At 37.9% G+C, this 19,127-nt stretch overlaps 1 protein-coding gene across 2 annotated transcripts; it reads right to left on the bottom strand.

Annotated features, from left to right (window-relative positions):
• Positions 1-348: 348 nt before the first annotated feature.
• On the bottom strand, positions 349-18,783 carry KNG1 (kininogen 1). 2 transcript variants are annotated; one of them, XM_086755053.1, is made up of 11 exons: positions 18,490-18,783; positions 15,506-15,616; positions 14,455-14,539; positions 11,874-12,046; positions 8,730-8,837; positions 7,053-7,134; positions 5,780-5,946; positions 4,228-4,335; positions 3,161-3,250; positions 1,475-1,628; positions 349-1,123 (listed from the first exon to the last, which is right to left on the bottom strand). In XM_086755053.1, exons 1-11 carry the CDS (start codon positions 18,682-18,684, stop codon positions 918-920), a joined length of 1,479 nt encoding a protein of 492 aa, XP_086611179.1. In that variant the 5' UTR covers positions 18,685-18,783; the 3' UTR covers positions 349-917. The 2 variants fall into 2 exon arrangements, with proteins under 2 accessions (XP_086611179.1, XP_086611178.1); XM_086755052.1 differs by having other exon boundaries at positions 349-1,628; positions 18,490-18,781.
• Positions 18,784-19,127: the final 344 nt, after the last annotated feature.

Genomic DNA, 19,127 nt, shown 5'->3' with positions numbered 1-19,127 from the left:
AAGGAAGTATAGTGGTTCTCATTCTATATCAACAGTCATGACAGATGATTATCTATCCATCTAATATATGCCTATATGTCAGCCAATTACCCCATGCTAAAAAAAAATGTTTAGATGCATATGACCAGGCTGAAGTTATACTCACAGGGACTGTTTCTAATTTTGGAATTCATGACTTTTAAAATATCATTTTAATGTAGCTTTTAATGCAATTAGGAAAAAAAAAATCCATTGTAGTGCCTTTTCTGTGTAGTTAACATAATATGCATAGGGAATAATAAAGCTGCTTTATTTAGGATTCTCTCAGCTGCCCCTGTTATCTAATTCAAGATAACAGCCTGCTAGTGATAGACCAGTGGTAATATTCATTTATTTAAAGAAATTGTCAGGTAAAACAGGTTGGTTTTTTTTTATTATTTAAAAGATTCACTCCAGTAAATTAGAGAAATGTTTTTTTCAGATACCCAAGAAAGGCACCCTTGCTTTATATTGGCTTGCTTTTGTCTTACCTATATTTGGTTGAGATTCTTCATGTAATCTGTGAAATTCTTTGTGCCATTGTTGTAAACATAATACAGTAAGATTTGATGCAGTGATTCACTTGTGCTTAAAGCAACTTGAGGCAGATTATATACAATTTTAACTTCTGCAGCAGAAGCCTGTTGACTTGCCTAGTCCCTTTATTAGACTGGTTCTGAATAGTTGGTACCATTACCATTTGTTGTTGCAAATATATGCAAATACAGAGTATTGCCATATGGTGTTAGGTCCACAGAAGTGCTGGTGACCAAGCTACTTGAGTACCTTAGCTAACAGAATAGGAGCTTTTGCCTCTTCACATTTTATACATTTCAAAAGGCAGTATTTTTCTCATTTTTCTATGTATAATTTCTGCAAAGGATCCTACAATGTTTGATTTATGGTAAAGCATCTGAGAGATCAAGGTCTTTCTCTTCATTTTGAGGAGGTGTTGAATTTTCTGTTGCTGGATTGGTATTTTCTACTGCAGAAGGCAAGAGATCCTCATTTGTGAACTCTCTGGCAAAGCTAGAAGGATCTGGAAGGTCCATAATTTGTTTCCATGGTTTTCCAGGACATCTAGGGAGAGGAGGTTCTGGGCGATCTGGCAAGCCATTAAGTAAAGAAGTATCAGGAAGAATTAGTGATTCTGCAGATTTGCTTGTTTCCTTTCTTGCAACCCCTGGATTAACTAGCTCTGGTGCTGTTTCAGCACTGGATGATGAGAGGGTTTCGTTTTGATTAAAAACCCTTTCATTGGACTCCTCAGAAGATTTGGGGTTTGGGTGTTTATGTTTACCATTTTTACTGTGTTTTTTATGCCCACACCCGTGGCCAGTACTGTGCCCACAACCATGCCTATGCCTTTTGTCAGACTCATGTCTGAACTTTTTATGTTCATGCCTGTGTTTATGCCCATGTTTATGCCTGTGCTTATGCTCAGGTTCACCTTCACCTTCTGGTTCCTGTTCACCATCTTTTCTCATTTCATTGCTGGGTCTTCGCGTTTCTTCTTCATTTTTATCAGAGCATGAAATTTTATTTGCCTGGTTTAGCATAGCAAAGCTTCGGAAAGGTGTGAACCCAGGAGGCCTTCTTAGGAGTACAGCCTAAAAATCATAACAATAATAGCCATATTTGTTACATGAACAAGAACAATAGATTTGGGAAACCTAGAAGTTGGCTCATTGCAGTACATGAGTCATTTAGCAAAAATATGTTATCAGATTTTTAAAGTAAACTAAAAAATTATCTTTCCTATCTATGATAAGCATGGAAACATAAACACCCTCCCAAATAACTCCAGAGTATTTTAGCAGTTATGTTAAAAGAACAATTTATATATCACTGAAATTCTGCCAGTTTAACATGGGAATGATACTATAGAGAGGAAAACATGTGTACTGGTTTTAATTTATAAACAATACAGTTGATTTCTAGGACTAAAGGTCCCTGTGCTTGTTAGAGTGTAACACTCCAATGTATAAAACCTATTTATGCTAAAGGCTAACACGTCCCTGAGTAGTCTCAATATTAGCATGTACAAAAGATCAGGGTCATTTTGTTATATGAAATGTAACTCTTCAATTTTTTTTTCTAGATTTGACATACGCATTTCATAAGACTGCTTAGAAATAACACACATAGGTGAAAGCTGATATGAAACACTCAGTTGTTCTTGAGTAATCTCAACTTCCCCATCACTGTTCAACTGGAAGACAAAGACTGACTGCGTGGTCTACAGTCACTGTCAAACATGGGTTTCATTTCTGTCTACCAAAGCGTCTGATCATTAGCTGCAAATCAGAGTTGTTTGAGATGGAGCTAAATTTGTAAGTTGATGTATAATATTGTAGTGAAAACAAAGAGGAGAGAGATTTATAGTTGATACATAATGAGTGAATAGGTAGTTATGAAGGTGCTGAGCACAACGAACTTATTGATTATGAATGCAGGCTAATAAATTTCACTTTATTCAGTGTATCTTCTTCAGTGGGGAGCATGAGAGTCCCTGCATTTATTAAAAAACCTGCAATCATCAGAACTAAAGAAGTTCTGATAATAAAAAAGATTTATATTCCATTCTGAAATTTTCCAACTGACTCATGTTCAGGGCTAGTTAATAGTGGAGCTGGGCAGGGAGGAAACGGAAAGATCTTCCTGCAGAGATTGACAACTTCTGGCAGGAGATCTGCTGCTCTACTAATATGAAAAGATTCACAGATGCTTTTGAAATCTGTGGAGTATAATTATTGCATTGCCAAATACATTTTTGTCTCAATTTTTAAACCTAGTATGAATAGTAATTCAAAGGAGCTGATGGGGCGCGATACTTCAGAGCCTAACTGAAGGCGAAGGGAGTAGTCAACATGCAGAATGTTCTCTCTGCTCTGTTGCCTTTGTATTTCTGTAATCACTGTGTTGTACCCCGTCTCAGCTTGTGGTGGAACTGACTTCAACGTGACAAGTTAGGTTAGAAGGTGAGAGGGAGGAGTGTGGCATTACTAAGTTCATTAAAAGACCTATGTATTCCTTTATTTTTGGTACAAAATATGGGATAATTTGGAATGGATAAAGAATTTAGTGACTGCCTTTGTTCTAAGCTCTACTTGTGATGATGGATAATGAAGAGGAATCATACCATTGACCGTTCTTTAGAGCAGTTAACCTGGGGAAGGATTTTATTCTCCCATGGGATCACGTGAATTTGTGCTTCACAAGGCAATGGTGCCTGTTAACGAATCAAAAATCAACACATTAAGGCAACAAAACATCAGACACAAATTAAAAGAGTTGTAATTAAAAATCCTGATTTTTAATAATACTTTTAAGTGCAAATATACTTGGAACTTTACCCAAATATCTATGAAACCCATCTTAGTGATGAAGACTTCTGTACTGGGACACAAGACTGCTTAGCTTTTTGGGGGTTATTGTGCCTGTGTGAGCACTTTAATTCAACTTTAGATTGGAGATTGGACCTTGAAAAATTGGATTTTTCATCTCCAGTACTTTTGGAACACTGACTGTTTAATCTTCGTGATTTTCCTAAGAAACATTGCTTGTTGATAGTATTTCTCCTACTAAAAATTGGGAAATTGAGATAAGGTGGGGGGAAGGCTTTCTCTCTATTTCATGCCTGCTGCACTAACAGGCTTTAAAGTCTTGCAGGTGAGCACTGTTTGTATGGTAGATCAAGAGAGGGGAAATAAAGCCTGTCTTTCCAAACCAACTCTTTTGCCAGTGGTTTCTGGCCCTATCAGCATTACTTTCCAGTGTCTGAAACACATTCCCCCAGTATCAGCAGCACGCACTTCAGAAGCATAATTCCTTTGCACACAGTGACACTCTAATCTCATGTTTTCCTTAGCTGCAAGTCCACAGAGTCAGGAGTATTGCAGCTATTTCATTTTGCAGCAGCCTCCTCCCTTCCTTTCTTTGATTCGTTGTTATCAGGAGAAAGTTCCTTTTGCTTTGCAGTGAGTACTGATCCTGCAGATGGAGTGACTCAGTTTAAGCTTCATGTTTTACAAACATTGTCACTGGCTTGGGTTACAAAGAGTGAAGGTGTCCTTCTTGTTGAAACAAAAGTTAGCCAAAAGAGGTAACAGAACTCAGAATGTGATTTTACTTAAGTGTTTACAATTTCTGGTACACGTGAATTTGTCCATTAGGAACATTACAGTTGGCAACATCATCTTTACTTACACTGTCTGGTGTGGCTTCACAGTCTTCATTAAGTTTTTCAAACTCTTTCTTTGAGCAGTTTGTCTTCCGGATTGCAAATGTTAAATGGTAGTTTTTTCCTGCAACCACCTGAAAAAATAGCAAGAAGGCCTTCTGTGTTAAAGGCATTTTATTGAAAAGGGTTCACAGGAAAGATATTTTTCTACAAGCTTATGCTACTTATATTCTACAAGTCCTGACCACTGGGATGACATATGTTAAGAACAACATTAAAATATTTGGCAGCAAACCTATCTGCATCTAATCAACTCAGTTATTTGCTCCAGTTCCCATTCTCAAAAATTCCAGCATTGAAATTGAAGGAAACAGAAAGGTCAGAATAATATGAGGCCCACAGTTTTGGCTTTGTTTTATTGGATGCCTGTAGTAATTTCATTAATAACAAATGAAATTATTAGAGACACCACTGTAGAGAGCCAAATATGATGTCAGAAAAGTGGAATGTAAGTAAAAGGAAGCGTGTGTTGAAAAGGCTCAGTTGAAAATGAACATGTTTGCCAAATGCATTAAGGAGAGAAACTGCATGGGTTCAAGAATGTGCCTGGTACAAGTTTTTTACTTTTACAAGGTAATATATCTTGCTTCAGAGACAACAGGCAAAACATGAAATGCTGTTTCTTTTAAGTCTATTTTAAAAATGTATGCATGCTAATATCAATCATGATATGAAAAGTGAGAAAGAAGAAAAAAGTTTAAAAGAAGAAAAAGCACAGATGTTATTAGTAAAAAAACATTAACTATTCAGAAAATCTCTGGTGTGCTTTAGAGCCTCCTCCAGTGGTACCCCTCATGCTCAGAAGAAGTTGTTGACAAAGTCTGAACTACTCCACTGTCTTATTTTCAATTCTGTCCTAAACCTCTGTTTTGGTATGTTGGGACAGTAAACAAAGCAAATTCAAATGCTGACCAATATTATCCTCTTGATTCCTTGTTCTTCTTTATCCAGCTGTATTTATCTGTCTATCTTAAATTATGCACAGATGTTCTCTTCTGAATCTAGCTGTAGTATCATTAGCAGCAGAATTAGTACATAAATTAACAGATTTCTAAGGGAAATTGGGAAGCGCCTTTTCTTGGAGCTTACAGCTATTGTAGGATGGACAGTGCCTAAAATAACCTACAGAGTATTCGTGTGGTGGATCAAGTGAGTTGTTTTGTCTAATAGATCTTCTCTGTTTTAAAAGACTAAGGTATGTTATGAAAGCTGGTAAAAAGTGGAGTAGATATACAGAAATCAGATACCCTAAGTCAACCCTCTTCCCAGGCTTTTAAAATCATATTGTTTTAAGAAAAATTAAAAAAAAAATCAAGAGATGGGAGATTTTAAAATAACTTCTGAATGCAAGCCATGATGGACGAAGTTTTTCAATAAAAATCGCATGGATATTTCAGTTACCACATATATCAACATCTAGAGAAAAACATTATTTCAAATCTAAATACTTCAGCTAACATTCAGCTCAGACCAATAACACTGCCATGTCTGTTCCTCCTCTCTGTGGTGTATCCCAACCTGAACTGTTGCTGTTTCTATTTCTCCACTTCTGTAGTAGAAATCGTCATTGCTCTCCACATTATACTTCTCCATAGAAACCTCCAGTAGTTCCTTCAGTTCTGGACTGTCGTTTGGGATAGTCTTCAGACAACCAGCACGAATGGCAGGAATTACTGTGTCTTCAACTGAAAGAAATCAATAGATTTCAGATCTAAGGAACAAAAGATTCAACGTAGATAAAGGATGGGAAAACCAGTTAGTTATAAACCCCTGCCTTGTGTAACGCTGTATTTGGGTCTATCAAATGAAACCAAAACATCTTTGAGTTTTATATGATCAGCATTATCACACCTTGGTTGTCTAAAAGAACACTGCGTCAGCACCTAGTGTGGCAGTGGACACTTAAAAAACTGTTTTCTCATAGAAACTATAATTGTGTGTACCAATTGCTGGCAGCTAGGAAATAAAGAGAAGGAACATCTAAACATATAGAAGGACCTCAATCAGGTGAAACAAGAGGTGCATGTTATTGGCAATTAATGAGTATGTTGAAGAATATCACAATAATTTCTTGAAAAAAAACAAGTCTGAATGGGTGAGAATGCAGCACTTACTACATGGAGTAGTACTGTACTCCCTGCTCTGGAGCTGTGATAATCTATGTCCAAATAGATGGCTGGAGAAAAAAAATAACAATAAGAAAACAATTTGGGAGTTTGATTGTAATGAACTTATAAATTCTAAGTAATTTATTTATTGAGGGAAAAAGTATGCCCCTAACATACAAAATGTAAGTATAGTCATGCAATATGAAATAAACAATGATAGTAGCAATAGGTGAATTACCAATTTTGGACAAAATCTTAAAAGTCCTCAGCTCCTTTGCCTTTCAGAAGAATGCACTGCAGCTCTTTGGAAAGTTAGAAGTTACTTATTTAAACAACATGATATTAACTTGCTTGTCATGGAAAAGGAGTCAATTTTTGTAGGATAGTTATACTCCTGGAGTTTATATCTATTAATCTCCAAAGACAGTCAGCAACCAGCCTCATGTCATAGAAATAGAGCAGTATACATATTCATCTGTGTATGAAATACTTGTAGGAAGTGAAAAAAAAAATATCTGTAGTAGTATTTCATTAAGAGACAGTGCTTTTTTTGGTCCCAGAAGAATCACTTACTTTTATTATTATCTGTTTTAATCTCTTGCATTTTATTTTGTCTTTTTTATGATTGTAAAAAAACATTGAAAATTGCAGAACTTTAAAAACTGATGGTGCCTATGACATACCTGGCAGCTTGCATTGGCTTGTAGTATCTATGATCTGCGCGTGAATATTTTCATATGCTTTGGCATCACATTTAGCTACACGCTGGAGTAAAAAACACAAAACAGCTCCTTGTTATTTCTAAATAATGAACAAGCTCACATCCTAATACCTTCCTGCTAACAGAATAAGTCAAGCATACTACTACTACTAATTCCTTCCTTCCTTCAGTATACTGGGAGCAAGAAGCCTGACAGACAGTCTACAGAGCCAATAAATGATCAGGGTTCAAAAGGACCACACAGAGAAAATAAAACGATAAAAGAGAAGCTAAATGAACTATTTGTACGTGTTCATTACAGAAGGAAATGGGGAGATTTACAAGCCAGAATCCTATTTTATGGAGAACTCACTGGAATTTCTGTCTCAATGTAAATACTGAAAAGAAGATTGCCCAATTAACAAATCAAACATTTTGTATTTACTCAGGTGTTCTAAAGGAATTGTGATAGACGATGTGCTTAAAATTGCCTGGATATCTTAGGGCTAGAAAAAAGCACATATTGATCCTGTTCTTTTTCAAAAAGGTTATAGACCCATAAAACTGGTGTCTGTACCATGCAAGTTATTAGAAATGGTAATGAGGAGAGAACTAGGAGGCATGAATACATCAAAGAGAGACCAGGTTTTTTTGTTATAAACAGAAGTTATATTTTACAGATTTGTCAAAGTTCTTCAAAAGCATCAACAAAAGTGAGTAAAGAGACCTGTTGAGTATACATACATTTTCAAAAAGGTTTCAGTGAAGTCCCTTATCAAAGACTCTAAAGGAAACAAATAATTTGTAGAATAAGAAGCAAGATTGTTACAATCCAGAATCAAGATCTTAGGACTATGACAGATACTTGAAAATGTAATCCATAAAAAAACTGCTTGGTAGTGGTTTGGAAAAAGTAGTAAAAAATGCAAAAGCTTATTATCCAGGTTAAAGAGAATATTATGCCCCACTATAGCTCTGTAGTTCACATGCATGTTGAATACAGGATGCAATTCTGGTCCTCCCATTTCAAAATGAATAGTACAGAGCTGAATAAAGGTATGGAATAACTTCCATGGAATTTGGTCATTCCAAGGTATGGAATATTCTTGGAATATAATATTCTAATAATATCTGTCGATGATCTATTAGCAAGGTTGCTTAAGAGTTCAGGGGATAAGTGACAAAGATTCAGTCCCACAAACCCTGTATGATCGAAGCCCTGTGTGAATGAGGTAGCACTCCCGCATTGTGAGGTGGACGGAAGTGATTACTTCTAAGGTAACAAATCAGCTACTTACTTTTCTTAGAAAAAATACGTCTTAAGCTGGAAAATTTGTGCTAATTTTAGTTATCACTTTTTGAGTGGTACCTGAGTAACTCCTTGAATATCCGGATAGAAACTTTTCAAGGGATTTATTATTTGGGTGAGACTGTTTAGATTCCATAGAGTAATCTGTAAATGTTTCAGTGGTCATCTTAGACACTGATTCAGGAGAAGACACAGATGTTCCCATTGCGTAATAGACAGTTATCTCTAAGCCTGGATTTAAACTTCATTCACAAAGGGAAGCAAGACTGTAAATATTTTCTTGAGTCAGATCTCAATGATTATTTGTTAATATGATATTTTCTTGATAAGGAGATTTTGAAGATTACTTACACCTCTAGAAGTGGTTTTGCACTCTGGAGTTAAATCCTGAAATTGGTCTTTGGAACAATTAGTCTCCTCGATGTCATATTTAATTACGTAATTCCATCCGGCTACCACCTGGAACAGATATTTAGGAGGTACATTATGTAAACCAATGCACACTTGGAAGTTAAACTATTAAATGTGATTAGCAAAGAAAGCAAAACTACTTTTCTAGTGCCTTCCATCCATCAAATCACTGTGCAGTCACTGAGCCATGAAGTATTCACAGACAGCAAAAAAACCCCTTGTCCTTGTGATAGAAAAAGTAAAGCAAGTCATGTATATATTAGAAGTGCACTTTGTATTTGGATTCCACTTCTGGCAAGCCTGCAGCCCCACAATGCTTGGTTTCTTGCACTTTCCTCCAAAGTATCTGTTACTTATTACTCCCAGTGACAGGAAGTTGGTCTAGATAGATGACTGTACTAATACAGCTTGGCAATTCCTATGTTCCGGAATGTGGGACCTAGTGAAACAATATCTAAATAATGTAACTTTATACTGCTGGCATAATTTGTTATTGAGTGTCCTGCATTTATCATCTACCTATAATTGTGTCTGCCTTGGGCTTTACCTTCCCCTGCCTGGTATTTTGTCCAGATTTCATAGAATCATAGAATCATATGGTTGGATGGGACCTATAAGATCATCTAGTCCAACCGTCTTCCCGCTACCATTGCTGCCACAGCTACTAAACCATATCCTGTAGCTTCTCATCAAGCCGCCTCTTGAACACTGCCAGGGACGGAGACTCCACCACCTCCCTGGGCAGGCCGTTCCAGTGCCTTACCACTCTTTGAGAGAAAAAGTTTTTCCTCAAGTCCAATCTAAACCTCCTCTGGTACAACTTGTGGCCATTTCCTCGGGTCCTGCTTGTTGCCTGGAAGAAGAGGCCAAACCCCTGTTCATCACAACCTGCCTTCAGGAAGCTATAGAGTGCAATGAGGTCTCCCCTGAGCCTCCTCTTCTTCAGACTAAACAATCCCAACTCTCTCAGCCGCTCCTCATAAGACTTGTGCTCCAGACCCCTCACCAGCTTTGTTGCCCTTCTCTGGACACGTTCCAGGGCTTCAATGCCTTTCTTGTAGTGAGGGGCCCAAAACTGAACACAATACTCAAGGTGCGGCCTCACCAGTGCCAAATACAGGGGGATGATTACCTCCCTGCTCCTGCTGGCCACACTATTTCTAATGCAGGCCAGGATGCCATTGGCCCTCTTGGCCACCTGGACACACTGTCGGCTCATGTTCAGCTGAGCATCAACCAACACCCCCAGGTCCCTTTCCTCTTCACAGTCCTCCAGCCACTCAGCTCCGAGCCTATAGCGCTGCATGGGGTTATTGTGGCCAAAGTGCAGGACCTGACACTTGGCCTTGTTGAACCTCATGCCATTCAGCTCAGCCCAGTGATCCAGCCTATCCAGATCCCTCTGAAGGGCCTCCCTACCCTCAGGCAGATCAACACCGCCACCCAACTTGGTGTCATCTGCAAACTTACTGAGGGTACACTCAATCCCCTCGTCTAGGTCATCAATAAAGATATTGAACAAGATGGGCCAAAGTACCGACCCCTGGGGGACACCACTTGTAACAGGCTGCCAGCTGGACTTGACTCCATTAACCACCACCCGCTGGGCACGGCCCCCTAGCCAATTCTTTATCCAAAGAAGGGTATACCTACCCAGTCCACAGGCAGCCAGTTTCCCTAGGAGAATACTGTGAGAGACCGTGTCAAAGGCCTTGCTGAAGTCCAGGTAGACCACATCAACAGCCTTTCCTTCATCCACCAGTCTGGTCACCCAGTCGTAAAAGGAAATGAGGTTGGTCAAGCACGACCTGCCTTTCGTGAACCCGTGCTGGCTGGGCCTGATCCCCTGGATGCCAATCATATGCCGAGTGATCTCAGCTCACTCTTTGTTTTTCATTTTCTCTCCAGGAAGCAGTTCAGTTTTCCTTACTATGGCTACTGCTTCTCACCCATGAAATCCCTCCATATCACAGTGTTGGGTAGCATTGGATTAAAAAGTGGAAATAAGAATCAAATCTAGAAACTTTCCTTCCCAGATCAATTAAAGTGGAGGGGTCTGACTAGTCTCTGTTGTCCAGAAGAGATGTGATGGTTCTCTTTCCAGCTACTGGATTGCAGACTGTCTGTGAAATTTTGGCATGTGGTTTAAACACTGTGGAAACTTCTCTTTCAACTAAGAGGATTGTTGCCATTAGTAAACAGAAAGAAGACATTCTGAATTAAATTATGGGCCAAATTGACGGAAGACCAGAAGATGCTTTTTTGGCTAGGTAAATACATATACATTCAAAGAAAAGGGTCTGTATTTGGTGTCAGGTTATACACTAGTTTAAAAAAAAAAAAAAAACAAACAAAAAACTTTGCTTTCTAGCAACATTATGCCAATCCATAGGAGAGCCTTTCACAGGGAAATAATTGTTGCACTGAATACCAGATAACACAGAATCTCTGCAACCTGAGCAGTCATTTCTTGCAAAGTAGATATTCCTGTGTGCAGAAATCTTTCAGCAAGTGGCATGCTGGTGTTTTGTTTTTCTTACCCATTTTTCCTGCATGGGGTTTACCCATCCTATAGCATATAGCAGCTGATGACATATGGGTCATATTGCATTGCAAAAACAGACGGCTGGTGCTGTTTGAGAGGCTGTAGAGTATATGAGACACCTGTGCAGGCTGGCAATTTTGGCACAGAACCTAGGAGATATCTGCTTCTGCTGGAGCTTCAGGGAGAGGCCAAGTGGAATACTCAAGAGCATCTGAGATAACACAAGATGCCTGTGTCAGCACAGAATGCAAATAAATTAGTGCTAAACACCAGTTAGATGCAACTGGAGATAAAGAAAAAGTGTGTTTACTATCAGTTTGTAAAGTTGACAGCTCTGAAAATCCAGTAGGTAACCTTTTATGATTCCCTATAAATGAAGATAATTGTTTACAGGGTCTACACTCTATATGCATTTCATATGCTTTTATTACAAAATATAAGCCACCTTAAAATCAGAAACCTGTACATAAAACAACCAAGGTACCTGGTTTCAGGGTTTTTTTTTTTTGGTAAAATTTAGAGAAAAATCATACACAAACCTGTCTTTTAGCTTCTTTTATTTCCACGAGCTTAAAAAGGGCAGGTTCAGCACTGTGCGTGTTAAACTTTTGAATGGCTTGTTTCAGAATTTCTGACACTTGAGAGCTGTCACTTGATATAGGATGAAAGCATCCAAGACATGTAGCCTCAGTAAGTTCTATCTTTGGCGTAGCTGGAAAAGAAAAAAAAAAAAAAAAATAGAGAGCTTCACGTAAAATGGTGTCATGTTTTAATTCTTCTTATCTAGGAATGACAGAAAAGGTTCAATGAGCAAGAAGATTTCCTGCTAAAATTGGAGCGATCAGCAAAACCCACATTTCCTTTTCAAGGCCTGCATGTTTCTCAACACAATGAATGTCTTTTGCTTTGGTTTCTGGTGGAAGGGGCCTTCTATGACATTAGGATCCAGGCATGGTTTCAGCAGTGAACTTCATTCAGAGAAGTGAGTGAGTTCAGGAGTCAGCAAATCTCAGAAGAACTTTGCATGTACCTTTTGACACCATTAAGAAAGGTCATCCCTCATTCAGTCAGGGAAGAATCAGTGGAGGCTACAACTAAGGAGATGGTCTTCATATTCTTCAAAGCTCTCCCACTGTGTGCTGCTGCTTTGACAGGAGAGTTTCAGCTCACACATGTGAGCTGCTCTGACTGGGAGCTCCTTAGGGACTCCAGTTGAACTGTTCTACTGCTGTGTTATTTGAAGATTTGAAGGCCCCCCCAAGTCACTGTGGCTGCCAGCAGTTACCACTTGGTGTTACCTTCAGGCTTAACCAACTGGATTGACTGTGGATTGACAAGCTTGATCGGGATGCTCAAACTTCTGTTTCCTACTACTAATCCTATTAACTCTCTTTCCTTTCTAGTAATCATGGATTGGATTTTCATAAATTAATTTTATAGTTCAGTACATAAATTAATTTCATGATTCAGTGAGCTTGAGAATGAAAGTGGGACAATATGTGGTCTCTGTGGAACTGAAATAAATTTTGTGTGCCTGATCCTCAGCTGGCATAAACTGACTTTAATGGAGTTATGCCAGCTTGCACCAGCCAGGAAACGTGTCCAGGGTCTGTATGATCAAACTGTTCCAACCAAGAAGGCTGAAGAGCATGGTACATAACATGGTGGGGAAATCCCTCACCCGTTAGGGTCTATTGTTTCACTCTTTCTCTTTGAATCCTTTGGATTGGATTTGGCTCCTCTGTATATTTGGAATATTTCATTGTAAGCAATACTATTTAGTCTTAGCTCTCCGAGGGGTACCTGAACAACGTCTGGCCTTTCATATTTCTAGCATTACTTATTTTGACTCATTAATGACAAATATATACATGTTTTGGGGAGTAATCGCAAAGGAGATAAAATAACAGTACACCCAGTTCTAAACCAATTATGGTCTCCACATTTTTATAAGTGCTGAACAAGTGTGTATTTTTTTTTTTCAGAGCTGCTATAACTTGGTAACAAGAGATGAGCTTCTTAGGCTAATTACGTGCTTCATTTAATTTATATATGCTTTTTCAGCTTTCTAAGCAAAGATTCAAATGCAGATTTCCCACGCATTCTCTGGGGGATTCGCACACCTTTACTGGCAACTAGATGTCACCATTGCTCTACAAACGCATCTAAGCCAAGCAATATTTATTCAGTAGCAGAACATGGAGTTTGTGCATTCTGCAGTTCCTAGAAGGACACTGGCTGTAAGTGTAGCCATTTAAGCTTTCAACAACATAACGAGGAACAGAAACAAAGACAAGCTGCCAAACATCTCAGAAACAATGGTAAATATTTCTGTGGTTAATATACACTTAGCTACTTGCGACTAGTTTTAAAACTGGCTTGGGTATGTCTTACATGAACACTAGGCGCAGGCACATAGAGATCTCAGTTGCAAAGCTTTAAAACAATGTGATCTCTTTCTAATAAAAGAAATTACTATGTGAACATAACAGTCATGTGAATGTCTTATAGGCTTATTGTTAAGGTGTAAAAGATATCACAGTCTCTCTTACATATTTACATCACCGCTAGATTTTTATTTTCAAAATTTTTTTTTTTTTTCCCCTCTTTCTTCAGTTAGGGGTAAATATTTGTTTTGGTAAACTTTACAGAAATAATTTAGTCATTTTTAGTTTGGAGAAAATCAAGGTACAATTTTGTCATTTAAAGTTTTTTTTTCCCTAATAATTTCGGGCACAATTTTATACTTGAATGAGCAAGGACAGAAAATTAAAGTGTGACAAGTTGTAAGTTATTGATTTTTTTTTTTTGTCTTAAGCAAATTCATTTCAACTTGATATAATTCCAGTGTCTGAAGAAACTTACTACACATGCACGTGCTGATTTTCATTACCCTAGATAAAAACTGCCAGTGCTTCACTGGCTTAGCCTCTATGTGTATAATAGTGAGGTGAAATTTTATCTTTACATATAGTTGCTTCTGGAAGATTGTTTGTAAGTGTCTAAGCAGAATGATAAGGACGTCCTACCTTTAAAATTACCTGAAACTCTCAGTATTATATTTTTCCCATTCTTATTTGTCAACATACTTGTTGAATGTTGCCCCAAACAGTTACATACCTGGAAAAATTTTGCAATCTTGTGAAACATTACTTGTTTTTTCAGCATTATTCATATGAACTTGAGCTGTGCATTCTCCTGTTTTCTGCAAAAACATATGACAACATTTGTCTTAAACTTGCTGAAGCGAAATACAGGGCTGTATATTTCTCTAGCTATTGAATGAAGTTGACAGTTGCAAATTGAGTTTGGGGAACAAGTTCCTATGTACATTTTTAGTAATGTCTGATTTACTGTTTTGTTACCAGAAGAGGAAAGTAGGGGATGAACTAAGCAGATAATTTGAAAGATTGCTTTGTATCATGATTGATGCTTGTTAATTAACTAAAGAATTTACAGTCAGAGTAACGGAAATGAACACATCCTCATAAATAAAGTCTGTATAAATTGGATCTTTACCCAATTTCCCCTCTGCTAGTACAAGATATGCAGCAGTGACCATGGCATTTCACGTCGATTCAAATGACATTATCACCGTCATCCCTTTCTTTGCACTATGTACTGTGTGAAATAACAGTAACTTCCAGTAGAAGTGTGCGGTGCTCCTGTGTGCCCCAGTGTGCTATGTGTGCCCCAGTTGTACCTCCTCAGGGTGCTCTCTAGTAGCGCGAGCCAGACACGGTTTGCACTGCTAAAAGCCCTCTGGTAAATTTTCCTACCACAGTAGCTTCCATGTCAGTATTTTTGTTGGTGTAGATTTGAAGTCTATTTGGTTATGCAAGTTTCCATTATACATGATTACTAAAAACTTTTACTGCCCTCACATTCTCACAGTGCATATATCTTACATTGAATTTATTATGAACCTTCATATTGAAGCGCTAAATTATTCCCTTCTGCACATATTCAGGATTATAACAGTAAACTCACAATAATAGTTAACTTTAGAGTTGTAAACATTTTTGTACTGTACTTTAGTCCTGCAAGCTCTTAAAAGTAACACAGCTAAAAAAGTTAAATTCTCTACTGTATTTTTCCCCAGGTGACCGCAGTCCTGGTCATTATCCTGATGTTTTTGTACAGAGAATTTTTAAAGGCAACAGATACTCACAGCCTCTGCAGTTACTTTGTAATCACAGTCTTGCCAGAGTTTGTTTTCCTCAGTAGCACAAGTGGTTTCCCGTATTTGATATTTCACATGGAATTGTGTGTCAGGACCTGCCTGGATAAAAATGATTTATTACTATGCAAATGATGACATTCATATTAAGTGAAAAGATAAGAGCTTCAAAAGGTAAATACTATCCATTGGTTACCTTATATTTTATAGTATGGTTTCAGATTAACTGCTGATCTCCATGCAAGGTCTCCCAAATCTTAGTAGTTCAATAATTAACTTACCTAATTATAGCACTGAGCCCTTATCTACAATTACAATGTGTTGAAACAATAGGCACAGTATGCTCAACTACCTTCATTTTAACTTGTATTACCAAGGGTTTTTAAACCAGAAAGAAGTGGTTAGGTTTTGTACTCATATTCAAATGTGCTCCAAATAAGCAAATTTGGGTTGCTGCTTGGATAGTTAGCATAATTACCAGCTTGGACTGTGTCCCTGTCTGACTCCCTCACTCTTGGCCTCCTACCAGATCTGTCTACTTTCCTTCTGTACAACTCTACGGGCAGCCCAGAAACAGCAGCCAGCAGCCCTCAGGCAGCCTGGCAGTGCCCAGACTGCCTTTGCTCTGCGGTACTTGGGCTGCTCTGCCTACTTGAGGGAAAGGGTCAAGGAGGGCATATGGTCTGGAGACAGCCTTTGGCCGTGCCTGTGGTTTTCCTACAGGTTTTAAAGGCTGAGCTGCTCATAAGAGTAGTCTCAGAAATCCCATAAGATGAAATATGAATTATTAAGCAAAGTTTGGCCTGGCCAGTGGAAGCGTTTCTGGTGTTGGTAAATCACTAGAGAGCATTTTCTCCTTGCCATAAACTGACTAGGGAGCCTGTGCTTACAGGTAACATTAACACACTGGTCTGTGGTTCATCCTTTAGAGGAGATACAAACCCAGAAGTTACTAATCTTTCATAGCCACTAAAAATGCTCTGCCAATGTGCCTTTTCAAAGACAAATACAGGCAGTTGCTGTACTTTAATACTGGTTATCCTCAAATAATACTGCTGGGAGACTTAAATGATCATTCTTGCCTTAGTTGTACCAAGAAAGTGAAGCTGAGCTGATGTGGGTGGAATGTACTGGATTTACACTGGTATAGACACAGAATTATATTCTGTGTTCTCTCAGTTCTTATTCTGTACTGCTGCAACTATGAAGAGGTGTCGAGGTACCTGATATAAAGGTTGCAGGTTGTAAAACAGGATGAAAGGGTCTCTAAAAATATAATGGACTTAATCCTCAGCAGGTATAAGTTGACATTTATGGAGCTGCATCAGATTATACCATCAGGGAAGTGGACTTAAAAAGAGCCAAATTCTGTTCTCTGTTATAGGGTTCTAAATCTGCAATAAATCATCTCAATGAGTAAATGAAATAGGTGAGAGAAGACATTGTTTCTTTACATTATTTGTTGTTGGTTTATTTCATTATTGTTATTATGAACAGCTATGCCTTTAACTGGGGCAGGCTCAGTCTTTCACCAGTCAGCTTTTATGTTTTATTACCTTATCAATGATTAATGTACATGAATATGTAATAACCAGCTATTTAATTAATGCATTGAACATTGTGATACTAGCAATAAGTAAAAATCTATACTCTTTTTAGAAAAAGAATATTAGGAAATCTCTATTGCAGATTCCTTGTCTCTGTTTTTGACTTAACATCATAGCCAGATCAATGATTCAAAGTAATAATTGATTTGCACCTCTGATCTTTTAAGAAAAGATGGATATCTAGAGAAGAAAAGATGAATTATAATTGCAATAAATGTATAATCTTCAAACTAGAATGTTGTTTAAGATAAAATACTGAAACAAAAATCTGTCCTTTGGGAACATCAGCAGAGGCAAGGTGACGTTACAGCTCTGATTTAAAGACGTTTGTATTTGGTTGTTGTTAAGGATGTGTGTAGTTCAGTGAAGACAGTGGGACTATTCATTTGTTTAATATTAATCGTATAGAGGGCTTGCCAGATTTTAGTCTTTGTCACTACATGCTAAAATCTCCTCAGTTTGAAAACAGGAAAATCAAAGGTTAGGTGCCAGAAGATGTGTGTAGTTTACTGTAAGGCATTTAGCAATTCATGTCCCCTTTCTAAGGTCAATTTCTATCTGGGTAAAAGTGTCTTGTGATTTTAGAGTGCAAAATATTCTCTCTGACACTGGGTTGCTTGTGTTGTACGTCTGAGAACCCAATCCAGTAGAAAAAAATGCTAGTGTTATTTTCAAGTAAAGTAATGCTTGTCATTATGAGGGTAATATCCTCTTTGTATGCCTCTCAGAGGTAAATACCCTTTTGTTAGATTAACACTAAACGCAAGGACTCCAGGCAAAGGATCACGTTTAATTCTTTTTTTCTTCTGTAATTTTAGCTGTCACCCTATTTGACTGAAATACCACCTAGTACTTTTAGATAGATCTGTGACTCAGGACTAGTGTCAATCAAATAATATTCACAAACAGTTTATTCAGAGTATTGCCAAATTTTGTTTGGTCATTCTTTTCTATGTGTGATACCAGCTCTTCCCAAGTCAAGATAATATTCAGGTTTTTTAGTGAATGTGTTTTTGTCATTGAACTGAAAACCTTACTGATGCTGGAAACAACAGAGAAAGGAGAAAACAAGTGGACAGTAAGACTAATTGTACTAGTTATAGAAATTTTCTGTTCTTTAGTCCTTGTATTAATAAGCAATTCACCAGCATGCACAGTTCCACTGATAAGAACATAGTATACATCCCTGCTTGTCATGGTAAGAAGTATCTTACTGTGCAAGTAATTTCTTTGATTTTTTAAAAAGATTTCTGGAAGACACTTTGCTGTCATGCTTGTTCTGTTATGAACAAGACGGAGATAATCTCATTCAGAGTGTGTAAACAATTCCAACCAACATTTTTTTTTTTTTTTGCAAAGTCTACTTACTGTTCTCTTGGCTTCCATCACCATGTATAGAGCAAATTGATTACCAGTCGCTCTGTCTTCATTGTATTTCTTCAGTGCTGTGTCAACAGCTTTAAAGACATCAGGGTCATCACAGTCGGAAAACTCAAATGGAAGAGGGATGGCTCTGCTAGAGAAAAAACTACAGCAGAGTGCTAGTACAATGAAAGGCTTCATAACTGGACAAAAAAAAAAAAGGCCTCCTGAATTAGAAGGCTCTTTAAAAACCAAATGGAAAAGGAATGCCTGACAAGGTTTTAGCCTCCTCTCTGTTTTTCAGGCGCTAAGTAAACAGATTGAGTGGGTAGCTGGGGTTGGTTGGTTCTCATCATACCCTGTTTATACTGCAAATAAACTTCTGAGTTTATCTAAATAAACTTTGTGTGGTCACCAGAATGACACTAAGGTTATCCACCTGCCATCAAGATAAGGAGCTAAATGGCTGCAGCTGGGGACAGGTTTAGACTAAGCAGGATGGCCGCTGAGCAACAGAGAAAGCAGAATGGTTGTAGCTTTCTGGGTTTTTTTTTCTTGACGTCTAAACTACTACTAAGGATGAATTTTAGAAAGCTTAAATAAAATGCTCAGGAAGGTCACAGTGGTAGTGAATTTCTGGTTCT

The sequence above is a fragment of the Chlamydotis macqueenii genome, chromosome 9, assembly GCF_036417535.1.
Source record: "Chlamydotis macqueenii isolate bChlMac1 chromosome 9, bChlMac1.mat, whole genome shotgun sequence".
Taxonomy (NCBI): domain Eukaryota; kingdom Metazoa; phylum Chordata; class Aves; order Otidiformes; family Otididae; genus Chlamydotis; species Chlamydotis macqueenii.
Note: the sequence above shows the minus strand (reverse complement) of the source record. Positions and strands in the feature narration are given on the sequence as shown.

Excerpts from the sequence above, each read along its gene's own strand:
- KNG1 (XM_086755052.1), bottom strand. The coding sequence starts at position 18,684 with ATGAAGCCTTTCATTGTACTAGCACTCTGCTGTAGTTTTTTCTCTAGC. Across the intron at positions 5,947-7,052 it reads AAGCCAATGCAAGCTGCCAG|TTGAAGACACAGTAATTCCT; the intron begins GTATGTCATAGG and ends GATTTCTTTCAG. Across the intron at positions 1,629-3,160 it reads GCTCTAAAGAACGGTCAATG|GCTGTACTCCTAAGAAGGCC; the intron begins GTATGATTCCTC and ends TATGATTTTTAG.